The following is a 27,884-nucleotide window of genomic DNA, read 5'->3' as shown; positions in this document are numbered from 1 at the left end:
ATATTTTCCATTCAGCTTAATAGCTTGTACTTTTTAAACAAGACTAAAAACTGTACCATGAATACTTCTTTTGCCCATGGGAAGAAATGAACTACAGAAAGCAATCAAAATTTCTCAGTGTTTGATTTTGCTTTTGCAAAACAACCTAGTTAGAAGTCTCTAAGGAGATATTCTAGAATCAATTGCATTAAATTATGTTCTGAGAGTCCAACAGCAAGTCAGAATACAAATGAAGCACAGAAAAGTCATGTTTCCCTTAGTGAAATGAACACATATTAAAAAGGCAATTTGCAGTTAATATTAGATTGGATTCTGGTCTTGTAGTGTAAAAGTTGAAGTTCTGAAAATTATTTTGAACAATTCAACATTTAGGAACAAAAATATTCTCACTTGTTTTGATCTTTGGTTTTCAAGTGAAATCGGAATTAAGGTCTGTTAGGTCTCCTTCAAGTTTCTTTCAGATTCTAGTCTGCTCCCATGATCCCAACCATCCAGGACTTTAGCCATCAGGGGAGCACAGGCTCCATCACACGTGTATGTGAGCCCTTTCCAATGATTGAAGATTTGCACCACCAACGAGAATTTTTTTTTCAGCACTCTCCACACAGCTGAGATTGTGCTTCACACCTTTTAACTTGGCTGTACATATCACAGCTTGAAAATGAGAGAAGCAGGGTCAATATTCATCTAACCAGAAAAAAGATATCACCTTGAACAAAACACATACCTTTGTGGTATATAAAACATGTGCTGTGGAGGAGGTTTGTAGAGAACTCCTTCATACACAGGCCATAGACCACTTAAAATTCTGAAGAGCGAACTCTTTCCACAGCCATTGGGTCCAGTGATTAAAAGATTCATCCCCTCCTGGACCTACAATGGCAATGAAAATGCACAGATGTTACTATGCAGTACATGTGGCACAAGACAGTCTAAGACCCCTAGAGGGAGTTACATGAGCATTTACATCAAATTGTCAACCCCATGTCATTAATTACCTGCATTTATGCATAATCACAATGTCATTGTCTATTCTTTAAATAAATATATTGACTATGTTATATTTTCTGTTGGTTTTGTCTCTTGAGCCAAATGAATAACTGTCTCTTTGACCATAAAGTTGTAGTTCTACAAATCTGAGATTCCTACACTGAAGCCATTGCAAGTTTTGCCATAGCTAGGACCCTGCCCTCCTAGATACTAATTCGTGTACCAACAGAGGTGGCAAAAGGAACACTCTGCTTTAGCTAAATTAAAGGACCTGCTGGAATTATTCATGTTAGTGTTCTGATAACTTCAACTACTTTTTAAAATAATAACATCTGCACTGGAACAGAAGATCAGGATATATATGGGAGTAATTCAGTAAAGGTCATGCATTAAAATTGTGAGTGGTATCTGGAATAACTTTTTAAAAACAATACAAGCTTTTACTGAGTCAAGACTCCACAGCTGGGATTGTGAACTATGCTGTCAACTATTAGTTAGTACTGCTCTTTGTGGTGATCAAGCAAACCTACAGACTCAATTTTTCCACTCTTGCTGTGAACTCAGACTTTTAAAGGAGCCTTTGTGAGTAAAGCACCCCAATTCCATTGAAATTAAGTAAAGATGGATGCAGAGACTCCCATATGCACCTTTGAAAATCTCAGGTCAGTTTTTCACCTGGCAACAGCACCAGAAATCCTCTCTTCTCTTTCTTTGAGCAGGATAAGCTACATATGTCTGCCTCTATAGAGCTACTATGCCTACCTTTCTGGACTTCCCCTTTTATCCATATGCTCCTCCAAGTACTTAACATAAGGTACATGAATTCTGTGCTGTTTATGTTAATGTGATGGCAACAATCAGAAGATTCTTGCATATCATCTTACTTTGAAGTTTAGTCCGGAAACCACCACATCACCATTCGGAGTTATAATAGGCACATTTTCACAAATAATTCCATGATCAACATCAATAACTTTTCCTAGAAATCAAAAAAAAAAAATTAGAGTTTGCAAAACCTTCCATTAAGCAATGATATGTGACAGCGTCTGTGCATGGCTGAGAAGTATAAATTGGTGAGTTTCAAACAACTCTTTCATGTGCTCAAAGTTTCCCTCATGGAAAATCTGGATAATAAATCTTAGCTAGGCAGAAAGACACTGTCAGCAGTAGCCAAGAGTGTGCAATGAATCCTAAATTTGATCACAAATATAATGCACAGTATGTATCACAAATATATCTATAAAATGCACTATAAAGACATGTTTATTCATACTCTACCTGTATTTTCTGGTGGTTAATATCAACCAGTAAAAAAGTTCAAGGACAGCTTTAGCCACAGGCAGACCAGTTTACCTTCTTTTGAGGATTTAATTAGAAAATGGAATCTACTTTCACTGCCAGCTCTGAAACTCGGAGCCCAGTTCAGTCTCCTCCAGCAACAAGAGCAAAGGAGAAAACATTTAATGGCTTGCTTCCATCTCTTTTTGAAGGCACAGACACTGTAAATGTGTCTTGTAAGTATTTGTGGAAACGCATATAACATTTCACTCCAGTAGCTAAACATAACTGTTTAGATTTCTGGCAAATTTAGATATACAATCTCAATCTGAGGTTTGGATATTCTCTAACACAAGGACTTTGAAATAAATTCTTCTGGAAAGAGTAAAAAAATGAAACCAACTCTAACTTCCATTAGAGAAGTTGCATTAAGAGGCAACTGGGAACCCAAACAGCTGGGCTCCTAGACGAATATCAGAAATTACCTTTACAGTCAAGATGCAAAGGAAAGAGATTTCTCTTTGTATTAGAAGTCTGCTTGTTTTATAACTTAGACCAATCTGAACAAAGAAAAATGGAACTAAGGAAAAGTTGTGTTTATTACAACAGGATCTGGTAGTATTTCTTTCAGTTTAGGTTAGTTTTACATTTTCCATTAAGACGCTCTTTGTTCAATTGCTTCCAATTTTGCCAAACTATAAAACAAAACCTGGGCAAAAATTTCTGTGCCATGTATCAACTCAAGCATTCTTTTTTTCCTAAAGTAAGTTTTATTTAAAACAGTTCTGTGGTGTTCAACATGAGATTATAGAAAATGAAAGGGTTTTGCTGTTTAAAAAAATTGCTTGGATACAGTGGAGAAATTGTAGTTCAAATAAATGTGATAAAAATAATAAGTAAGTATTAAGTCAACTTAATTCTTATTTCCCAACTTCACAGTGTTTGACTGCAACTTTAACATGCTTTTAAAGCGTATTTATGTGTAATCAGAAACACAATTTGACAGTATTTGCACAAGATGTACAAAATTCTGTTTCAACTTTAAAATTCTGAATTACTAGATACACTATGTACAAGGCAATATTATTATCTGTTAAAAGTATTACAATAGCTTTCATATTTTCACAATGCTCTTATTGACAACAGTAAGTGCAAGGCACAAAATAGACATCCCTTAGTTACATAAACTTATTCTGGATGACTCAAAAAGAAGTAGTATGTGTTCAAAGAGCCTTTGGGGGGAAGCTGAATATTAAGATTTTCCTTTTCTAACAATGCAGACACATACACGTATGTGAGCACGTGTACTTTTATCCACATATAAATCTACTCTGCAGGGATTTCTGAAGTATCAAGACCAAAAGAAAGGAGGAAAAACAGTATTACAATGGGACTTGTCATAAAAACTGTGGAGCCTCTGGCCTAGATTCATCTGGCCTAAATTCTACAATGCTTGGTCTTGGCTAGCTGCCTCTGAGAGCCTACAACCACTCAGTAGCAAACGCTAGTCACCACGACTTGGGAGGAATTCAGGCTGGGTGAAATGTGTGACTGTAGTGAAATCAAATCTTGGGAAAAGGCTGCAGAGAAAAAAGGAGTGGGGTATAAGTATACTAGACCAAAAGGAAATATGAACAGCATGCTTGCATATCTAAACTGTATTTGGTTTTGTTTTTAAAACACAGTTATCTAAAAAGAGCCACCAAATTACTTTGTTGCTCCAGGAACTACAAACCTTTTCTCTTGTACATGACAAAATGTAAGTTATAAAATGCCTTTTCTTTTAATGTCAGCCAAATATTACCAAGATCTACATGATTAAGACATCAGCTATTTCCAAAGCTATCCACCATGCTGCATCAGACTGTTTGTTATGAAGAACCTTGTCAGAGGACCTTTGAGAAATCTGTGCGGAGGGCAGCATTGTTGAAATTGTTGGAAGAAGGTACTTCATAAAGAACACTTTGGTGCCTTCCACTCAACCAAGGTTTAAGTTTTCAGAAGCCAAAGGGAAGGAATGAGGCTTTTCAATACCACAGAGGGAAGAAGCAGAAGGGGTCTGTTGGGAAAACTGGGTAAAGCCCATTGCAAAAGCTGCCTTTAAGTACCTTAGAGAGAAGCTGGACGCAAGAGGGAGAGACATGGCATGTAATGGAGCACAATAAGAAATGGATGTACACAGAAAATGCTTTGGGGAGGGTGGAGGCAGAAAGATAGCGGCACCAGAAAGATACAGGATAGGAACAGGAGGGTTAAGGTTTAGATTAATCAGATCATTTGGGAGGTGAAGGGAAGGGTAAAGTTGTCAGCCCATTTTCAGTTGAAAATTCCCACTAAATTATGAAAAAATTAGCAGAGGCTGATTTTTAGTCACTGAAACAAAGTAGTATTTTCATTAAAAACTACCAAACCAATCTGTCTTTCCCTCCTGCCCCAAACAAAATAATGTGTTTGAAGATGAAAATTTTACAGCTTCAGTCTTCTGAAAAAACTTAAGTGTCTGAGGAAAGCAGGCACTGTAAGTGTAAGAATAATAATACCACGACCACCAGTAACAGTATAGCTGAAATGCCTTTTTCATTGAAAGTTTTCACAGAAAACATTTGAGCAATTTTGTGTATTAGAAAAGCACTACATAAGCACAGAGTTACGAAATAGCAGGAGGTTAAAATGGAAGGCAACATGGGGTATTAAGGATGGTAGGCTGATTTGTTGTAGAAACAAAACATCTGTTCACTTCCTGTCCCACTGCACCAGCTCCACACACAGGGAATATATGCAAATATGAATTAATTACCTTTGATTTCCAAGGGACCATTGATATGTAATTCTGCTTTATCTTCATTCTTGCTGTTGTTTTCAGACCCTTGAATGACAGCAGTTCTTTTGTAGATGCCTCTCTTCACCTCATCAAAGACCGAAAACATGTTGTAGACACGGGCGGTGTAGCCTGCTAGCTCAGTAACCTGAGAAACAACAAATGCCTCATTTCAGTTATACTTCACAAATTCTGTAAATGTTTGGCCAAAGATTCATGAAAAATATTCTCAGCTATTCTGAGACAGTGCTTCTCAAATGTTACTCTGAAAGGATCAATGATGTGTCTTTTGACGCCTATCAATTTTCATTCCTTGAGATTCTGTTCTAACCCCTATGCTACCCACAGCTCCTAGACAGTTTGAGGGGGACAGATTTCAGCCAATGTAAACTATGATAGCTCCAGTAAATAAGGAGGTTGCAGAAACTGCTCTTTTCCATGGATCAGTAGAGTCTTCAACCAGCAGAGAATAGCTATTAGCGTATCTGAAAATAGAGAGCCTATCATACAAGAGAAAAACAAAATCCCTGCATTTGCCACCAAAATAAAGGTCCACAGAACTGAGGCATATTGGCATCTATGATTATTTATGTTTACTTCCCTGTATTTTTGAAACCTCCTGTGGGAAAGGTGTGCTTTTCTGTGTAAAACAGGCAGCACCACGGCATCCTAAACTAAAATATGGTACAAAAAAGAAATTACTCTTCTGTCAGCTGCATCCTAGAGTACCAGAGCTAAATATGAGACCTTGGATTAGAACTGGGCATTTTTAAGATGGTAAGGTCTCTTAAAAGGCCTTCTCCTTTTTTGGGGTTCTTTTGGCACAACTTCTGCCTGGGGAAGACAGAAACAACAGACATCTCGACCTGATAACTTCCTATTCATGCGCAGCAACACCACCAAGAGCTCCCAAAGAACTGCCTCCATCTGCTGGCAGCAAAGAATTAAACATTGGCATCTTATAAATGTATTAGTAGATGGTTTTAGAAGGATGAATTTTTATACTAAATGCAGAGAGCAAGACAAGAAGAGCAAGAAAATTAGTTCAAGATTATAAAATCATTAGCTTGCTGTGGTTAAACACATATACTCCATGATTGAGTTCATCTGCTATGGCATACATAATTTCAATATAAAATCCTCTATAAATTTGATTATTTGTGCCAGGTTCAGAAGTGAGTTCTAGTTCTGGCCACATGGTCATCACTCCACTGGAGGTTAACAAGTATACAACATCTAGAAAAACTTAATTTAAAAAGAGTAATCACTCAATGTTTCAACTCCATCAGCTGTACATTGTTTTGCACTATTTGTAATTGCATTAACAGCTGTGAAAAGTACCTGGCTAGCAGCTCTTGAGGCAGTAGGTAGCACACAGGAGCTGTAACATCATTCTCCACACTAGACTAGAGTCTTTCTAGCAAGAGTGGAAGCTCGTCAGGACTGAGTGCTCTGCACAGCATTGGCAGTGGCACTTGATGAAGAGAAGCCTGCACGTGATGAATGAAACTTGTACCAACTGTGCCTCAGAAGAAACATAACTTGTAGTAAGTTTCTCAACTATGACAAACTTGCTTTGTCAAAACACAAAATACTACCACCTAAACTACTGACATGCAAGAAAAGCTGAGCCTACCTCATCTGCATGCTGAATTACACTGAATGGAAGGAGGCTGCTTTGGTAGATCAGGTGGGCAAGAATTGGAACTTAACTACTACTTGAAGTGGACTGAAGTACAGTGTCCTTTGGAAACTGCCTGAATCACAAAATGGGAATGACAATGTTGCTAAAGTACCTCAGTGTCTCTTAAAGGGAAGTACAAATGTAAAATTAAGATGGAAATTCACAGCAATTTTTTTTTTTCACCGAAAGAGGCAGATGAAACATTCTATAAGCAACTGGCAGAAGTCTCACAATCGCTGGCCCTTGTTCTTGTAGGGGACTTCAATCTACCGGACATCTGCTGGAAGTATAACACGGCAGAGAGGAAACAGTCTGGGAGGTTCCTGGAGTGTGTGGAGGATAACTTCCCGACACAGCTGGTGAGTGAGCCCACCAGGGGAGGTGCCTCGCTTGACCTGCTGTTTACGAACAGAGAAGGACTGGTGAGAGATGTGGTGGTCCGAGGCTGACTTGGGCTTAGTGACCATGACATGATAGAATTCTCAATTTTGAGTGAAGTAAGGAGAGGGGTCGGCAAAACTGCTACCATGGACTTCCGGAGGGCAGACTTCGGCCTGTTCAGGTCACTGGTTGAGAGAGTCCCTTGGGAGACCGTCCTGAAAGGTAAAAGGGTCCAAGGAAGGCTGGACATTCAGGGAATCTTAAAGGCACAGGAGCAGGCGGTCCCTAGGTGCTGTAAGAAGAGCTGGTGGGGAAGGCGACTGGCCTGGCTGAACAGGGAGATTTTGCTGTGTCTCAGGGAAAAGAGGCGAGTTTATCACCTCTGGAAGAAGGGGCAGGCAACTCACAAAGAGTACAAGGATATCACTAGGTCAAGTGGGGACAAAATTAGAAAGGCAAAAGCCCAGTTAGAGCTCAATCTGGCCACGGTTGTAAAGGATAATAAAAAATGCTTCTACAAATATATTAACAACAGAAAGAGAGGCAAGGAGAATCCCCATCCCTTACTGGATATGGCGGGGAACATTGTCTCCAAGGATGAGGACAAGGTTGAGGTACTTAATGCCACCTTTGCCTCAGTCCTTAATAGCCAGTCCAGGTATCTGCAGGGTATTCAGCCCCCTGAGCTGGAAGATGGGGATGGAGAGCACAATAACCCCCCCATAATCCAGGAGGAAGCAGTTAAAGACATGTTAAGCCACCTGGACACCCACAAGTCTATGGGGCGTGATGGCATCCACCCGAGAGTACTGAGAGAGCTGGCGGAGGAGCTTTCCAAGCCAGTCTCCATCATTTATCAGCAGTCCTGGTTAACAGGGAAGGTCCCAGAAGACTGGAGGCTTGCCAATGTGATGCCCATCTACAAGAAAGGCCAGAAGGAGGATCCCGGGAACTACAGGCCTGTCAGCCTGACCTTGGTACCAGGGAAGATTATGGAGCGGTTCATCTTGAGAGCACTCAAAGGGCATGTGCAGGACAACCAAGGGATCAGGCCCAGCCAACATGGGTTCATGAAAGGCAGGTCCTGCTTAACCAACCTGATTTCCTTCTATGACCAGGTGACCCGCCTAGTGGATGTTGACTACTTGGACTTTAGTAAAGCCTTTGACAGCATCTCCCACAGCATTCTCCTGGAGAAACTGGCAGCTCGTGGCTTAGACAGGTTTACTCTTCGCTGGGTAAAGAACTGGCTGGACAGCCGAGCCCGGAGTTGTGGTGAATGGAGTTAAATGCAGTTGGCAGCCGGTCACAAGTGGTGTTCCTCAGGGCTCGGTTCTGGGGCCGGTCTTGTTCAATATCTTTATCGATGATCTGGATGGGGGGATCGAGTGCTCCCTCAGTAAGTTTGCAGATGACACCAAGTTGGGTGGGAGTGTTGGTCTGCTGGAAGGTAGAAGGTCTCTGCAGAGGGATCTTGACAGGATGGATCGATGGGCTGAGGTCAACTGTATGAGGTTTAACAAGGCCAAGTGCCAGGTCCTGCACTTGGGTCACAACAACCCCATGCAACGCTACAGGCTTGGGGAGGAGTGGCTGGAAAGCTGCCCGGCGGAAAAGGACCTGGGGGTGCTGGTTGACAGCTGGCTGAACATGAGCCAGCAGTGTGCCCAGGTGGCCAAAAAGGTCAACAGTGTCCTGGCCTGTATCAGCAATAGTGTGGCCAGCAGGAGTAGGGAAGTGATCATGCCCCTGTACTCGGCACTGGTGAGGCCGCACCTCGAATACTGTGTTCAGTTTTGGGCTCCCCACTACAAGAAGGATGCTGAAGGGCTTGAGCGTGTCCAGAGAAGGGCAACGAAGCTGGTGAAGGGTCTGGAGCACAAGTCTTATGAGGAGCAGCTGAGGGAACGGGGGTTGTTCAGTCTGGAGAAGAGAAGGCTGAGGGGAGACCTTATCGCTCTCTACAACTACCTGAAAGGGTGTTGTGGCGACGTGGGTGTTGGCCTCTTCTCCCAAGTAACTAGCGATAGGATGAGAGGAAATGACCTCAAGTTGGGCCAGGGGAGATTTAGATTAGATATTAGGAAAAATTTTTTCACCGAGAGAGTGGTCAAGCATTGGAACAGGCTGCCCAGGGAGGTGGTGGAGTAACCATCTCTGGAAGTATTCAAAGAACGTGTGGATGTGGTGCTTCAGGACATAGTTTAGGGGGCATGGTGGCATTGGGTTAACGGTTGAACTTGATGATCTTGAAGGTCCTTTCCAACCTTAGTGATTCTGTGATACTGTGTGAACTGGTCTTTGATCTCATGCTGTCTGGATTAAAATTTCACCTTGTTATAAACAAAATAAGTTTGTTCAGTTCCTATTACTTTCTGGGTATTTTTGTTTTTCCAAAAAATAAAATCACAACGTTTGGAAGTCCCCATGTACATTATATAAATTACTTAAATGTTGAAAATAAAATAGAAATTACATCGTTGTATAACAGGTTATATGGCAGTATCTTTAGAGCAGAGGCCAAGCAGAAGAACAGCTAAAGGACCATAGGTCAGAATCACAGTCCATTAGAAGAACTCCTTCTGAAAAAAGCACAGACTCTGTCTCTGTCAAAGCCCGTATCTGAAGGCGCCAAACTACCACTCCTCCTCCAATTTACAAAGCTGTAGCTATTATGGCTGGATTCCAAGTAATGGAATCCACAGTCTTTGATTAGCTGCCTAATGCGTGCCTCCTCGCACTGCACTGGGAAAAGGGCTCCACACCAAAAAGACAAGCAAAAACCAATTAACAAATGCAGAACCAACATTCAGAAGGAAATGTTGAGGAGAGTAACAGTGCTGCCTCACTCTTCTTTTGCTTAACAGCTGGCATCTAGAGAAACCCCCAAGAGAGATCACAGATGAAAGCCCAACTTTACTGGAATTTGAGTAAAGACCTGAAACAACACCTCTGATCTTCCAGACAAACATCCCATACTTCTAGACTATCTGCTGTCCCAAGGTGGACTTTTTCCTGCTAAAATTTCTCTACTTTGCAAAATTACTTACAATTTAACAGGTTCACAAGATACTGAAAACAGTTTAGGTAGCCAGCAAATAACTATTCAATTCTCTTTGTGTTTCATGCAAAACACGACACTTCCAACGGAAAAGCCACAGTACATTGGAGGCAGACAGCCTGAATTTAGGTCTGTGCTCCAAACAGAGGAGGAATTTGAACCTTTATCATTCACATTCCAGGAACTTCTATTGCTCTCTGATGGCACCTGAACACAGGTATTAAAAATGACATTTGCATTTTGCACCATACTGGCAGCTGTGGACTTTAGACTTTTTGTGGACTTAACTCTAAAGATCAAATTATCAGTTCAAAGATCTCCATGGATTTAGTTGCAATAGGATTTGCATTTAAAAATTGCACTTTTTTTTTTACATGTTATATTAAGTGTAAATTCTGTTTTGTTCTTTTTTTCCTCTTCTGTTTCATGTATGGCAGATATACAGTACCTCTTTGTACGAAGACATAATCCTTTCAATAGCATCTGCTCCAGAGATCAGCAAGTTTCGTGATGTAGTAAAAGCTTCTGTTCTTTCACTAACCATTGCCTGTTTCTGGCCATCTTCCAATTCTAAAAGTAAAAAAAGTTTTCTGTTAAAATATTCTTCTGAAAATTATTTCTACAAACTAAATTGTGATTTGAATGTGAGCCATTATACAGCAGCTTTTAAATTAAGAAAAAGTTAACTCTACAAAAACAACCTTTCAAAAAGAATCAGTGGATGTAACTAGAATAGCTAGCTTGGTAACAAAGAATAAGTGGGAGTATACGGAATTCATCTTCTTATGCAAAACATCCTATTCTTTTATACTATTTGTCAGCCTAGATAATTTTCCTTTGAATATTTCATTATTCAACCTCAATTTTTCAAAATATGAAAAAAGTGAAACCTAAGCAATGACCTGAAACAGATTTTTAGTATCATTTTTACTACTTTCACAATTATTCATTTTCAGCCTTACATATTTACTGACTTCACGTAAAAGGAAACATTCATACTGATGTAAATTTGGCAACATGATCATACTTCTATAAGCAATAAGCTCTTTTACTGTCAAAGGCATGGTTTAAGTAGGATACCTCTCTCTCACAACACTTTCTCTCTTCATCTGACCCCAGAACAAAGTCATGACGCTTTGTTTATGACAGTGCATTCTATTAGCAAGAAAACTCTTGCTCCAAAGAAAGGAATTGTCTCATAAGAGCACGTCAGCAGCAGCAGGCAAGGAGAAAACAGCAGCAGAAATCATGGAAGATATTAGAGAAATAAAATGTTTACATTTAACATATCTACATATACTCTTGCTAACACGTGACCTACATATTTATACAGCATAGTCAACTTGCAATGTTTGCTTTTTGAAGGAATCAAAATTTAAACAGGGGCTGAATATTGTAAGACTGAATGTTGCTTCAGTGTTAGTAGATCCAGCTACAAAAAAGACAACAATGTATACTAAAACACTCATTTTTCACATACAAGGTTTAGAATGAAAGGTCTCAAGGGTTTTCTGCATCACTTAACTTATATATATATCTTTATATAGTCACAGAATCACAGAATCATTAAGGTTGGAAAAGACCTTTAAGATCATCAAGTCCAACCATCAACCCAACACCACCATGCCCACTAAACCATGTCCCAAAGTGCCACGTCCACACATTTTTTGAACACTTGCTTAAGTCTGTTGCAGAACAAGATCTGTATATTATTTTTTTAAGTTTGTAAAGTTTTTTTAAAGTTTCATTTTTTAAGCTAAGCTGCTGCTAGGCATCAGCAGGTACCTACCTAGGTACCCTAGGTAGGGTAATAGGTGAATCCAGTGTGGCAATTCCTGTATTATGAATTGTTATTAACATCCTCTGTGATGTCTGCACAATGCTTACCGTCAAGAAAATCTAGGAGGAATTCCCTGCAGGTGTGATGTGACTGTAAATTTTATGGGCTAAGTCAAGCAATGCAAGAGTATAACAAACAGTATTTTTTTTACTTGGTGAGTAACTGTCACCTCGCAGACAAGATCAGATTCTAGAAATCTGGTGTCTAGAAATCTACATGCAGTACAAAGCCAGATGTATCTTCATTAGTTAAATCTAATGTTATTTTGATTTAATTTACACATCCATAAAGGTATCCCTACAGAATTACATCTGGATCACTGAAATACACTGTGGATAACTTAGGAAAAACTTTTTAAAAATTCTTACATCATAATTTTGCAAATATATATACTTCTGGCCTCAGATGTTTAAAATAACAATTTTGATTAATTGAGATACATGTTCAAATTTTTTAGCTTGAATTATACAACATCAGTACACTGTCAACTAGTTATAAGTAATATAGACACCTGAGACATGAGGGGTAAAAAAAAAAGATAGAAAACCTCTTGCAAAGGCAGAGATTACAAAACTCCTTTTCAAATATTTGAGAACTACAGGAACAAGTAATTTCCACTCCAAGAAGAATAAACTTAGGGGATAGAGAGAACTCAGTTAATTCATTAGTAAAATCTAAACTGAAATTTGTCTCTTATTTCTGAGAGAACCAATTTTTGCTGATCTTACTAGGATTACAGCCCATGCAGCCCATGTTATGTAGAACCACCAGAATTAAATCATTTAGGAATCAGCTATGGTTTAACTACATGAATGCAGCATTCCTCCTGTATGTAAATGCAGAATTCACTGATGGTTGCGTCCAGCACCCAGGCTAGCTCATCTAGTGAGAGTTTAGAGATCTCTACAAACCACTGCATCAGTCATTTTAGGCATTCTTCTAGGGGTATTTGAAAAATTAAAATTATACAGAATTTATGAGCATTTCACAGTTCTGAAATACAAGCTCTTATATTGCATGCCTAACCCACCAAGATTACTTTTCTTGAACTTCTCGTCCAAAACATTTTTCATATGGCTGGCCTCCTGCATTTGAAGAAGCAGTACATTGTAAGAGGGCAGACAGACTGTCTCTGTTTCATACAGAATCTAACATTTCCCTTTTCATCTTCATTTATGTAATCGATAGTCGTACTTGTTTTATAAACAAAGATAAGTGTTCAGGGTGTCTAGAGAAATCAAAGTCTTGCTTCCAGAAATAGTTACTTTCCAGAAACTGAGACACATGACATTTGGAACACAACCATTTAATACAAAAAGAATGAGAAATGTTATCAAATGTGAATCTTGGCTTTGTCGGTTAATTTCTTCCCTGAAATATGTAACAGAATTAGCAAATTTCATTCAGAAATACCACCATCATAGAAGATCCCTTTTTCTTTTTATTGCAGGGTTTTTTTTTTTTTCCCTGAGGAAGCATATAAAATCTATTGTTTTACACCTTTAGTCTCACGTCTAGTCATGGTACCAGTTTTGTGCATTCTAAAGTAATACTTGTGTATCCTAAAGTAATAAATCCACTATCCATTCTTTTGGATATGCACAAACTTGAATCTGACCAGCTGAGGCACAAAGCACCGTTTTCCCAAGCAGCCCAGTGGTAAGTTCAGGTCTGCTTGATTCTTTGAATACCTGTTATACTTTGAACTAATCTTGACAGTGTTGATTTGTCAGTATTATGTTTGTGATCCATAACTGTAATATGCCTCAGGTCTCCATAAGAAGCCCCGTGCTTTAACGTTTTATGTTGCTGGTGGCAAATATTCTTCCACTTTATAACACGAGCCATCACTGCACCTTTCTTTTCTCCCACATTTGAAAAGTATTTATCAAAAGAATACTCATGAGTAACAGGAATGTTATTTAGTTCAGCGTGAATACAAGTCTTTTTTTTTTTTTCATGCTATAATACCAAGGAGATATTTACAATGTGTGGTTAAACGACCTTTTTCTTGACCGTACTCATTCCCATCTTAGCAGAAAGACTTAACACTTCTTCTGTTGTGCTGATAACCTTCACTGTGAAGTGAAATGGCTTTTAAAAAATTCTTCTGTTTGGAATATAACCTGTTGAGATTTTTGAAGCTGTTACCAGGATGCCAGCCAGGGTCATAGAACCATAGAATTATTGGGTTGGAAGGGGCCTTTAAGGTCATCCGGTCCAACCTACCTGCAATGAGCAGGGACATCTTCCACTGGATCAGGTTGCTCAGAGCCCCGTCCAACCTGACCTTGAAGGTTTCCAGAGATGGGGCAGCTACCACCTCTCTGGGCAATCTGGGCCAGTGTTTTACCACCCTCATTGTGAAAAATTTCTTCCTAATACCTAGTATAAATCTACCCTCTTTTAGTTTAAAACCATTACCCCTTGTCCTGTTGCAACAGGCCCTGATAAAAAGTCTGTCCCCATCTTTTTTTAAGCCCCCATTAAATACTGGAAGGCTTCAATAAGGTCTCCCCAGAGCCTTCTCTTTTGCAGGCTGAACAACCCCAACTCTCTCAGCCTGTCTTCATAGGAGAGGTGTTCCAGCCCTCTGATCCCAATATAGTGACCTCCTGAGCCATGTGATGGGCAGCAGCTCAGACAGTTGAACACCCAGCCATGTCCCACCACAACTGCAAGTAAGCTAAACCACGTGGAGACTGCACAGAGTCATCCTACAGGTTGAATAAGCTTGTCCAGTTGGACAGCCCTGATTTGGAATATAACTACCGAGACCTGCACAGAAAAGAATTCACTCATTCCTGATTAAATGTCCCCAACTTAGAAATGATCCTTCCACAGACAGATCCTTGCAGGATCTGTGCTTAAAGAATCCTATGGAATTTGCAATATAGTCTGTGGTTCTAATTGTGCATCAGGAAGCCTGCTGAGGCAAACTTCTCCACTTGTCTTTCATTACCCCTCCTTAATTACATTTCTTTCTGCTCTCTTTTATTTTTTTTTAATAGCATCTGCAATAACAACACTACTTGACTCTCGTTTCACTTCCTGGAAAGTTGTGGTAGGATGTCAAAAATTATACCATCCAAGTCTGGAATCTGAATTTCACCTTCTCTTCTCCCAGGGAGACAGGGAAAAACAACAGTTCCTAACAGGTCAATACATAAGAGAATAATTACCTATAATTATACTATGGTTTATGGGGGGAGGAGATAAGCACTCTAGGAAAGTTAATAGTATTATTTGGTAAAGTAGCAGGAGATGCTGCAAAAATCAGCCTGCCATACCAACAGCAGCTATTGAATAAGGACTGCAATCACCATTATCATCTCATGTGGCATAAGTATCCTCTAAGTCCTGGCATAAGTATCCTCTAAGTCCTGAATTCATGCCGTTTATTGGACTTATGTTCAAAGTTGGATCTTTTGCATTGTTCTGTCCTCAGCTGACTTGCTATGCTTGGAAGTTATGCACAAAACATGGACATTATAATAAAGTGTGCGAATAATAAATAAATATGATTGGCATTCATGGGAAGTGCAGTCTTTTGAGGATGTAACTTTAAAGAAACATTTAGAAATTAAGTAAAAAATGGTATTACCGCCATCTGCAAATCCTGTCCCGGTGATGATGGGCACAGCAACCATAACCATACCACAGCTACTCCAGACGTACTTCATCAGAAACTGCTCTATCATGATGTACCATAAACGCTTGGACAAAATGAGATTCATTTGATCTGCCAAAGCCTTGTAGCTCTTTTGCAGTTGTTTCAATTCTACCTACAGTTAAAAAAAAATATTTATACAATGCAACAAAGATGCACATGTCATACAAGATACATTCACATATGTGCATGAAATAACCAGGTACCCAGAGCTGTGACTTTTGAGTCACACCTGTTGCATGGTACTTTATTTTCACAGTGCTGCAGTCTCACAGCAAAAGTGCACAGCTTTATGGAAGTCAGTGGACCTGGTTCTTATTTACACCATCATCCCTCAATAGCACATTGGCAGGTTTTCAGCTTTTTTAAGATTTCTGATACATACAAGAACAACATACAAGGCAGTCAAAACAGCTGATTCTAACAACCAAAATAAGATTGATTCCACATCCTTTAATGAAGCTGCAGCTGTAGAGTTTCACAGTGACCGAAACTCCTCCTATTGGAAAGTGTTTGGGGATCAATTATCTCCAATGAGTTAAAGTTGCCAAGCTGATCCCTGAAATGCAATGCTGCTTGTTTTTGCAAGCAGTCTGCAGGAAGAGAGAACTATCCCAAGAGGTGGTTTAACACAAGTCAAAGACAGTTGCAAGTCAACATGATATAATGCATTCAGTTCAAGCCAGTATATGTGGGAATTATTTAATTTAGCTGCACTTAAAACATTACTATAGGTAGCTTTTGAGAACGATTGCTTCTACCAAAATAAACCATTTATATTATATAATCATTGCTTGGACTGAAAGAGTAATACTTCAGGCTGGTTTCCAGCTTTCATTTTCACCTTACGTGAAACAACTTTTTTTTCCAAATCGTGTTTGAAATGTGTTACTGCCAAAATTCACTTCTAATAAAAATAGCAAGAACTCCTTAATAAGGTGACTTTAAAACAAGCCATTAGTTTATGTAACTGTGACTGCTGAAGTACCGTACTTAAGCTATTTTAAGACTCTCATGACTATATCTTTGCTTAGCTATGTAAAAGAGTGTCAAAGGTTGTAGTGCTCTCTGTCCTATCACAGAGTTTTCCCCTAAAGTTTCTGCAGTGCCCTGGTTGCTGTTTCTGCAGCATTAAATCCGGTAGTTCATAAACATATGTGAAAAAAAAATGCCTGGAAAAGTTAAACAGAATGAACTGAGTGGGGGGAAAAATAAGAAAGGAAACTAGCTTTCTAGAAAAGCATCGGATCCAGCTGCAAAACAGGAACATTGTCAGAGCATAAGGGAACTACGGCCCGCTCCCCCCAGATATTTTCCTAGGAAACGGGAAGTGCTAGCTGTAAACAGGTTTAAATGTCAGAGGGACCCAAACTTCTCGGGGAGAGCAGCAGGGGAAGCACAGGTCTGCTCTGGCACTGCAGGAGCAACCCCAACACCCTCCAATTTCTCTCCTCCTTACCTTGTGCCCTCGGTAAAAGGCAATCTCTTCCACATTGGCAATGATGCGTGAATGCATAAAGCGCAGATAGCCCTTCTTGTGCGCCTCCTCAGCCACCAGTTTGCCAAACTTGGGTGAGCAGGCCTTGAGCACGCGGGCCGTAGCGTAGACGACGAGCCCAGCCAGGAGCGTGGGCCCGATGGGGTTAGCCCCCCGGGACCGCGCTGTGCGGATGAGCGTGTAGGAGGTGAGCATGACATCCAGGATGGGCTTGGTGAGGTTGGAGTAAAGGTGTGCCACAGACTGTGAGAACATCATGATATCCTCGGTGAGGGACTGATCAGGGTTGGCCAGCCGCCCATCCATGCTGATCACTCTGTAGTAAGTCTGGTTAGCAAAGTAGGTCTCATAGGCGTGATCCACCAGGCGCGTGCGGAAGGCGAGGGCCAGTTTGCACTCCAGGTACCGTATGGTGCTATTGACAAAAGTGGCCGGGATTGCAATCATCAGCCATTTGATTAATTTGAAGACGAAGCTCCTAGGCTGCTTTTCCACGATGCTTTTCACAATCTTCCCATCGAGGGCAGCGACATAGATGGAGAGGAAGGTCCTGGAAACCAGCGCGACCGAGTGGAGGCAGAGCAAGCCCAGCTCGGCGCTCACCAGCTTTGGGAAGAACAGCTTGCGAAGTTCCAGCAGCTGCTTGAAAAATTCCGCGTCCACCGCCGGGGAGGCTCTGCCCCGGCCGCCGGCGCGGTGTGGTGCCCCCGGGCCCGCTTCAGCCCGCCCGGCGTCCTGCGAGCCGCCTTTGCAGCCCACCCGCCCCATGCGCCTGCGGACGATGGGGCAGAGGATTTTGAGCCCGTACGCCGCAGCCAGCAGGCAGGCAGCCCTCTTCGCGGCGCTCGCCCTGCCCCATTGAACCCGCCGGGCCGCCGCATGCAGCATGTGGGTCATCCTGCCCCGCCGCAGGCACCACTTCGCGCCGCTCCTAGCGGGGGCGGCTCATGCTCAGAGGGAAGGCGGGCCCCACCGGCTCTTCATCGGGCCGCCGGGGGCCCCGGCTCCCCGCCGGCCGCCCTGCCGTGACAGATGCCGAACGAGCCCTGCCTCCGAGGGGTGATGGTTGCCTTCAAAGCGCGGCGCGTTGCACAACGCAGCCCGGCGCCGCGCAGCCCGCCCAGCCGACCACCATTGGCTGCGCCGCGCGGGGCGGCCCCGGCAGTGGCCCGGCTCCCCGCAGGGTGGCCCCGGCGGCAGCCGTTCGTCCGGGGCCCGGCCGCGGCGGCGGCAGCAGCGCAGGTTCCTCGGCGCTGGGCACCGGCTTCACAGCGGGTCCCCCGGAGCTCGGCCCTAGCTGCGCCGTTGATCCCCCGGAGCTCGGCCCGGCCGCACGGCGGGTCCCCGGAGCTCGGCCTGGTAGCGCCTCGGCTCGCCTCAGGCTGCGGCCGGCCCTTTCCTTCCGCCTGCCCTGCGGAGCAGGCGCCGCCTCCGGCCCCGGCCCCGCCAGCGGGGCGGCGGGGGGGGGAATGGGACGGCGACGCCGCGGGGAGCTGTGGCCCTGCGGCGGCCCCGGCGCCCGCCCGGGCCCTCCCCCGGGGCGGCGGTAACGGCGCCGCGGGGGGGGGGGTGCCCAGTGCGGGGAGCGACGCGGGCGGGGGCGGCGAGCAGCCGGCGCCGGCGGCTGAGGGGCAAGCCGCGGCTCGGCAACCTGGCCGGGCGGCTGCGGGGAGGACCCGGGCGGCACGGCGGCTCCGGGGCCGCGCTGTCAAAACGGGCGTAATGTATTTCCTGTCCTCTCGTCAGAAGGAAGCCAGTGCTGTGCTGTTACGGCGTTATTAGACAAAAACAACCGCGACCGATTCGCACGGTCCCTGCGGCGAAACCAGGCTGAATTCGCACAAAGGAATAAACAGTAAAGGCAGTCGTCTTGCTGCTTCATTTTTCTCTCTCCCTAATTTCTTATTTTTACTTCCTCACTTGTTTGGAAAAGGTATTGTATTTGAAATTGCAGAGGAAGGAGCAGAGTACTTAATAAATACTTTGGATCCTTTTACACTTTGAAAATGCTAACAGCATCAGCTGGTATATGATAAAACATTAGTTTAGCATGTGTGTGTTAAAGCAAGTTTGAAAAATGTGCTATATTAGGCATTTACAGGAGTGCTGAGGAGTCTGGCCTTCCCCTAAAAATGGGGAGTGAAGCCACCTTACCTCACTGTAACTTGGCATATGCAGAGTTAAATCAAGTCACATTACTGTCATAAAAGAGCCCTCTTTGGACAGCGCACAGTGATGGTGTTTAGACAGGCACAAGCTTCAAGACAAAGAAATAATGCCTTTGATCTGAGAGAGAGCGTGCTTTGCTTTTTAAAATCAGGTACCACTTATCAAAACATCCAGGTGCTTTCCAAAAATCACAGTAAGCCAAGACCAGCAAGACAAGACCAAGTAAGATCTACTCCTCGCTTCTTAGGAGGCTGCACAAATTGTGTCCACAATGGGATGGGCAGTTACGCAGAGAAGACATGGGGTAATCTTGGAGCTTACTAGACTTTCTGCCAGTGAGGACAGGCTAGAGATCTGGATAGAGGTTCTTCTAGCCTTTTTTTTCTGTTTAATCAAAATAAAGCTAGGAAAATTATGTCAAAATCTGACCCAGAGCAGTACAGCTAATTTTCAGTTACTAGGTAAGCCTGGTTTCACTGCAAATGATTTTGTCAGTAAAATAGCAAGGATTTTCAGCTCACAAAGATGCTGACAAGATTCACTGGCTAAGAAATTGCCTTGCTTGGGGTTTGTTATTTTTTACTTGTGATCTCCAGTTGGAAACTTCCCATTCTGGCTTGTGTGTATCACAGCATACTCTTAGATTTTGCCAAACCACAGTTATTTGCAATATTCCATTAGTCTAGCGTTTTCTTACCAAAGGGAAAGTTCACAGATCTCTTTCAGTTCTGCATATCTGCTGACCTTTCACTTCACAAGATGCTGGACAACTGATGCTTTTGGTGACTTGGCGATCAGTGCAGACGTGCACCTCACAGTCAGATCTGTGGGAACATTTAAGTAAAGCATATCTGACCGTGCAGTGTTTCAGTCAATAAAAGCAATGTATTTTCTTCCTTTGAAAGTGTGGGGAAAAGCCTAAACTGTTGTTTTAAATACAGCCTTTCTTCTCACTGCCTCGAGAGTTTTGCTCTGCCAGAGTCCTGCTCCGTAATCCATGCACAAACTCCTCTTTGTGGAACATGGCCTTAGGTGGTAGATTTTTTTATCTTTTTTTTTTTTTCAGTGGTGAAGGCAGCAATTTTACTACATTTAGTCATAATAAAAGTCTTCAGTATTACTAGAAAAGTAATTACCAAAATTGAAGTAATATTGATGTAGTGGTCAGCGCTCTGTTGTCCACAATTTCCACTGTCTTTAATATTTTTGAAGATAAGTGAAATCAAATAAATTCAAGTAATTTAGGCTGGGGGGTTGGGGGAATGTTGATGTTAGAACCAGAATATTTTGGGGTTTATCTTCTCTTAAGGAGAACCGGACACTTTTTTTTTTAGTGTCAAGTGAGTGTTTTTAAGTCATATGGTTAGTTTTCCTCAAACAAAATAACTTGTGTGCATTTTCTGAATATATGAACCAATAACTGAGGAGGAAGAGCAAGAGGAGCTTATCCTATTTTTATAATTATTTAATACTCTGTTGTAATTTTTCGCTATTTTAAGTCAATATTCCAGCAGAACAAAATGCCGTAATTTTGCTCCCAACTACAAAAATAAAATTGTTTATTATCCAAACAGTGCTGCTTTGATGACTGAAGTGACAGAATCGCTGTCTATAAGAAATTATTTGTGCTTGGATACAATGACCAAGTAGAAATGGAAACAGTGAATATCAGGATGACTAAACTCCACAAATGTTTGAACATGTAGGAACTCGAGTGTAATCATGGCAACACTGATGCCTCTTTTGATTTCTGTTTTATGCCCACTGGCTCCCACTCCAGTGCTCCGTCCTTGCACATCTTTGTCACTGTGATGGAGGTGGTGGAGTTGGAACACGCAGGTTGTGTAAGAGATACCAGTCAGCCTTACTCAGTGATAATTTCTTTTAAAACCTTTTGATTTAATGTTCGAAAAAATAAAATGCGCGGTTTTTGAAGCAGGCTGCATACCTGATGCCTTACATGTGAGTCCAAAGGCTGTAACATCAATCTTTGCAGAAATCTAGAATTTCCTCACTGCTTACAGAGTGCCATACACTGTGCCATGCAGACATACAAAATAAAAAATAAAGGTACTGAAAAATAGATACAAATTATGCCTTTTGTATCACTGCTATTTGGGATATTTAACATTTAAATACATGTATGTCATGCATAAAGTACGTAACTGTTTGTATGTGGATGAAGTATATGTGAAATATGTAAAATACGAATCCACACAGAGCCTGTTGTTTTCAATTACATACTAATACTGAACTGTAAATCATTTCTAAAATATGATGTACTGTATTATGGTGAGCTACGAATTTCTGGTTTTTTCTTTAATTTTGAGCTGTATGTTTACATACTGGTATGGGAATAGTAGGCCTCGATGTGAACCAAATTCAACAGAGGATGATCATGCAAGCCCTTAATCAAGTAAGTACCTTACTCTGAAGTACTTCCAAAGTTTCTATTGACTTTAATGTAATCGCTTACACAAGTACAGAAGTATACGCACAGAACTGGACCTTTTCATTAGAAAAGAGTGATAAGGTATCTGACCTTTGATTTCAAATTTGTGGCAACAGAAATTGCTTATTCTGCCTCGTTTAGAGAAGCTATTGGCTATAATCATACACCTCAGTAGAACAGCCCGACACTGTAATTAATTTATGATCTGGAGATCTATGCCAAGCAAGAAGCTTCAGTTTTAAGGTGACAGTTGTGGAAGCTTGTTGAAGAAGCGTCACTGTGGTGAAACTGGCCTGATCCTACCAAGCAGTTGGTTCCAACTGTTTTGGTCCTAATGAGGCTGTGTGGTACCCAGACTAGGCAGAGATGTGTTATGGCAAGAGGGTAGAGAGGAGAGGGCAAATGGGAAGTTCCTGCTCTGTTGTTTGGCTCCTGAGTGTGGGCACCACAGAGATGGTGTAAATGGGGGGCATTCCTGCACCAGTAGTCCTCTCCCTCTTCTGTCTTCTGTACATTTAAATCTTGCATGTCTTGTAGGTTATGAGAATTTATCCGTAAGGGATTTCAGTATTCTGGCTGATGAAACAATCAATAGGAGACTGATGACAAACAGTTCTGACTTCTGAGAACAGTGTGATTCTAGACAGAATGCAGCTCTAGAAAGAAGTGTGAACAAGTTGTTTTCCCTTTACAGAGAGGGAGAGGGAGAGGGAAAAGGCCAAGGATAGAGAAGGTCAGTGTCAGCTGTTCCAACCACAGTGAGCTGCTGACTAATGATCTCAGACAAAGAATTACACTTTTAATATTGAGGGTTTAATACTTAAAAACTTTCATATCCGAAATGTTGTTAAATTTCTTTCTTGTTCCATACAGATAACTCAGCTGAACCCAGCAATTTCAGAAAAATACAATTATGGGGAAGCATGTTTCTATTTTATGCCTTCAGAAGCCTCAAATATGTTACTTATGTTTTTCAGTTTTTGCTTTAAATCTGTAAAAGTTTCTATTCTCAGATCATCTGAAGAAAACGCTAACACTTTGCTCAAGTGCATTGTAAACACTTAAACAAGCTTAATGCCAAGTGCAATAGTACAGCTATAAGTAGTAAAATCATGTAACTGGTATCAATTAGCAGTGGTTAAATTGGCACTGTCTGCAGCAGAGCCAGTGCTCTACTCTGCAAAAGTGCAGGCAGGAATAAATCCACAAAAATAATCTATCCTACTTACACACCCCAAACACAAGATCTGCTGCCATCCTTTTGTCATGCCTCAAGAATTTATTTGAGGGGTTGCAGCTGGTAGGTTTGACAACAAAAAGGTCATCTTCTGTAGTTTATTCATTAACTCTTATTTGGGAAACTTCTGAGTATTAAGAATAAGCAAACTGCTTCAGACCAGTGCTCCACCTAGCACAGTATTCTGTCTCTAACAATAGCTTTAAGCAGATACCCAAGGAAGGAAAAGAATTGCAATTACACATGATGGTACCTCCCCTGTTGTAGCTTCATACTGTCCCAACATCTGGCCATTTTCAGCTGTGAGAATTTCATGAGGCTGAGAGTTTTTTCTATGAAATATGAAATATTCCACTCTTACAAGTGCTTGTCCAGTCTCTCTCGAACTCATGTAAACTCTTACATAAATAGTAACATCCTTTGACCAGCAATTCCTCAGATCCCCTATCCCATACATGATTCTTTCTGGATCTCCTACTTTCTGCAACAACGGAGCACTCGCTCTCTCTCCCCCGCCCCAACTTTTCCATACCGCTCATGAGTTTGTCAGCCTCTTCAAGATCCACCCCTAGCCCCTGAGTGCATGGATGCAAGAATTAAATATTTTCTCTATTCTGTCTTGTATTTTAGCCAATTGCAGGACCTTCCCTTTTATTTCATGACTTCTTAGTTTCCTTAAAACCTTCAGTAACAGATGTTGTCAACAGCCTTAATCTACAGCAGCACTTCCATCTACAGAAGCTATGCTGGCTCTTCACGTGCCGGCCTGTTTTATAGCTCCTGCTATTTTTGTGCTACAGAAGTAGGCTTTCTGTATTGTCACAGAATCTTTTTTTTTTTTTTCAGTTGTGTCACATTTGCTACCCTCTAGTCTCCAAAACCAAGGAAGTTTTATGTTGTCCTTTCCACACTGCTGCATTATTAAACTCTTCAGCGAACACCTTTTAGTCCTAGTGCTATGCTAGTGTTCATTCTTTCTTGCTTAGATCATTTTGACCTCCTCTACTGTTATTTTCACTTTGGACAGATCCTCTGCTGAGTTCCCCAGAAAGAATTACTGCATAAAGTTCTCCCCAGTTTCCTCATCAATGAATACTGATGCAGAAAACCTAACTTGACTTTTCTGTAACATCCCTGTCTCCTTTGAGCACTTATGTTGAACCTTGGTCACCAACTGGCCCTATAGACTTTCTAGTAGGCTTTTGCTCCTGGTTGATGTGTAAGATGAATGATTTAGTAGTTTGATTCCTTTGCCTAGTTGTTTCACAAATTCTTTTTGGCCTATTTCATGGTATTTTTATGTTTATCGAGTTCATGTTCCTTTCTGTTACATTATTTTGGATGTAGTACAGCTTTTTGTTATAGAATCATAGAATCATTAAGCTTGGAAAAGACCTTTAAGATCATCAAGTCCAACTGTCAACCAAACACCACCGTGCCCACTAAACCATGTCGTGAAGTGACACATCTACACGTTTTTTGAACACCTCCAGTGATGGTGACTCCATCACCTCCCTGGGCAGCCTGTTCCAATGCTTGACCACTCTCTCTGTAAAGAAATTTTTCCTAATATCCAGTCTAAACCTCCTCTGGCACAACCTGAGGCCATTTCCTCTCGTTCTATGGCTAGTTGCTTGGGAGAAGAAACCAACACCCACATCACCACAACCCCCTTTCATGTAGTTCTAGAGAGTGATGAGGTCTCCCCTCAGGCTCCTCTTCTCCAGACTGAACAACCCCCATTCCCTCAGCTGCTCCTCATAAGACTTGTGCTCCAGACCCCTCACCAGCTTCGTTACCCTTCTCTGGACACGCTCGAACGGCTCAATGTCCTTCTTGTAGTGAGGGGCCCAAAACTGAACACAGTATTTGAGGTGCGGCCTCACCAGTGCCGAGTACAGGGGCATGATCACTTCCCTACTCCTGCAGGCCACACTATTGCTGATACAAGCCAGGATGCTCTTGGCCTTCTTGGCCACCTGGGCACACTGCTGGCTCATGTTCAGCCAGCTGTCAACCAGCACCCCCAGGTCCTTTTCCGCCGGGCAGCTCTCCAGCCACTCCTCCCAAGCTTGTAGCGTTGCATGGGGTTGTTGTGACCCAAGTGCAGGACTTGGTACTTGGTCTTGTTGAACCTCATACAGTTGGCCTCTGCCCATCGATCCAGCCTGTCCAGATCCCTCTGCAGAGCCCTCCTACCTTCCAGCAGATCAACACTCCCACCCAATTTGGTGTCATCTGCAAACTTACTGAGGGAGCACTTGATCCCCTCATCCAGATCATCGATAAAGATATTAAACAAGACTGGCCCCAAAACTGAGCCCTGGGGAACACCACTTGTGACCAGCTGTGAACTGGATTTAACTCCATTCACCACAACTCTCTGGGCTTGGCCATCCAGCCAGTCTTTTATCCAGCAAAGAGTACACCTGTCTGAGCTATGAGCCACCAGTTTCTGCAGGAGAATGCTGTGGGAGACGCTGTCAAAGGCTTTACTAAAGTCCAGGTAGACAACATCCACAGCCCTTCCCTCATCCACTAGGTGTGCCACCTGGTCATAGAAGGAGATCAGGTTGGTTAAGCAGAACCTGCCTTTCATGAACCCATGATGGCTGGTTTCAGACTGTCTCTTTGCTTCAAGTCTGGTATGCTTCAGCTTTCTTCTTGCTACATATAAGTACTTAATTCTTTCAGCTCACTCCTCTAATTTGATTTTAACAAGCCTCACATTGTTCCTTTACTGGAGTTCAGCACAACTATAGAGGGTTCTTTGGTCTTTGTTGCTCTTTGTAGAAATAATTGTTTTCATAAAGTGGGGATTCCAGTGCGAGATTCTAAATCAGATCTTGCACATTGTTCTCCATCAAGCCAAGGACTACGCTTCATCTTGAGGGCTCATTCTGTGAAAAATAATTTCATCTAGATAATACCATCTAAGAATATAATCTCTGCTTCATTTAGCAACATGTCAATATTGTCAGTAGTAGTGTCCTGGCTGGTGGACTGACATGGAGACCCAATCCCATGTTCTTCCCAACTGGGCTTTGAATTTCAACCCATGTAAATTATGTGCTTCTCTCTGAGGTGGCAGAGGATTCAAAAGTGTTTCAGTTACTCTGCATCTTTTACGTAGTTATCTACAGGTGGATTTAGTTACCTAATGCTAGATATCAAGATCAAACATTTTGGGCAAAAATAAAAGTTAAAATATGTTAAATTAACACAGACACAGAAAGGTAATGTAAAATATTTAAACCCAACTGTGAGAATCCCCAAGGTTTTTTTACTACACATTCATCTGCTTAGTAATCCCTTCTTTTGTTATAATGAGCATTAGAGGAGGACACTTGCTGAGAAGTAATGTTACAATGGAAGATTAATTAGGAAACATGAGAACCATTTGCAGTTAGTTCTAAGAAATTGTTTGGAAACACATCTTCTCTCTCTTTCTCTCACTGTCCAGTGGGTGTGAGATTTTACATAAGCAGTGTCAGTTCACTCAAGGGAAAGACTGTCCTTCTTAGGGAAAGAAGGGTATTCAAACTGTCAGGGTACAACAATGCTGCAGACGGGAGCACACACTTCCACTTCATGCAGTTTCAGTCATCTAACTTAGCTGCTTCCTCTCTGGGTGTTGGGACATAGAGTAGGAGCCTAACTGAGGTGCTCTGAGTGACTCCTCAGAAGACCCCTCTCTCTCTTATTTGATTATATAGGAGTTCTGTGAGGACTTACTCAAAGCTGGGTGCCAAAAGTTGAACAGTCAACATTTCAACACCAGCCTTCATGGTGAAATGCAGTCTTACACCAGATAGATAGATAGTACACTGCTTTGCTACATCACTTTCATCCAGAGCTGACCTGATATTGAAGATGCATGTCGGAGGTGAAAACTCAAGTGCTGAAGCTACAGCTGCAACAGCTATTTTAGCAACACTTGGGAAGCTGTTCTGAAGAAGATCCTGTGTAATACCTTCTTAACAAGGGAACATGAGGTGTAGTTATTCTGAGGAGTGATTGTTACAGAGTTACAAAAAAGGGAAATCTTCAAGACTGTTTTCTTCTTTAAACTTCAGTTTCTGATGCAAGGAGAAAGTCTCCTTGTTCTATACTTAGTTTATTTCCCAGAGAAGCAACTAAGCTCTATGAAACTCATTCTCATGACCTTTAAAAAATAATAATAATGTTCTGCAATTCTTTAAAAGTATGACAACGCTCAAAAAGTCCAATCAAGTGTTTCAAAGTGTTGACAGTCAAGGTGCAATATTTAGACACTGGAAATCTGGAGTCATATGCATCTCAGGTCTTATTTCACTGTTTGCTTTCAGTGAAGAAAGAACTGATCCTTTATTTAATGACCATTTGAAAAGTATTTTAGCTTTATCTGCAGAAAATAATTTGAGGAGGGGAAGTTTTCTTGTGTTGAAAAATAATTGACTGAAGATGCCAAGTCACTTTTTCTGTATTCTACAAGCTACTGCTATCTACCAGATTCAATGAATCAAGGAAAGTGCAGTCTTTTCCTTTAAAACCAGATAATAACATGGAACAGTAAGATTAAGGGTGGTACAGAAAACATCAATGCTATTTAGAAAAACAAAAGTAAAAGGGATTGGATTACGTCATGCCTGAAACTACCTCTTAGACATAGTATTAACAAGTTAAACATTTACACTAGATGGAAATGCAAACAAAATAAACAGGATTATTTCAAGTGATGAAATGAGTTAAATAATCTTTCAGTCTATCATCTGTCATATTAGCTGTAGAGGCACACACACTTAAAATATATCTACATTTTACTAT

At 41.7% G+C, this 27,884-nt stretch overlaps 1 protein-coding gene across 1 annotated transcript in view; it reads right to left on the bottom strand.

Moving 5' to 3' along the window:
- Positions 1-18,117, bottom strand: part of ABCD2 (ATP binding cassette subfamily D member 2) — a gene marked incomplete at both ends in the record, with an annotated part of 49,046 nt that extends 30,929 nt beyond the window's left edge. The window contains 6 exons of the mRNA XM_082003012.1: positions 728-873; positions 1,875-1,969; positions 5,066-5,234; positions 10,661-10,782; positions 15,657-15,837; positions 17,182-18,117. Coding sequence (XP_081859138.1) covers positions 728-873; positions 1,875-1,969; positions 5,066-5,234; positions 10,661-10,782; positions 15,657-15,837; positions 17,182-18,117 — 1,649 coding nt within the window. The remainder of the gene's footprint in view (positions 1-727; positions 874-1,874; positions 1,970-5,065; positions 5,235-10,660; positions 10,783-15,656; positions 15,838-17,181) is intronic.
- Between the last annotated feature and the right edge of the window lie 9,767 nt (positions 18,118-27,884).

Source organism: Phaethon aethereus (genome assembly GCF_964289735.1).
Source record: "Phaethon aethereus genome assembly, chromosome: 1".
Classification (NCBI taxonomy): domain Eukaryota; kingdom Metazoa; phylum Chordata; class Aves; order Phaethontiformes; family Phaethontidae; genus Phaethon; species Phaethon aethereus.
This window is presented reverse-complemented; position numbering and strand designations above follow the sequence as displayed.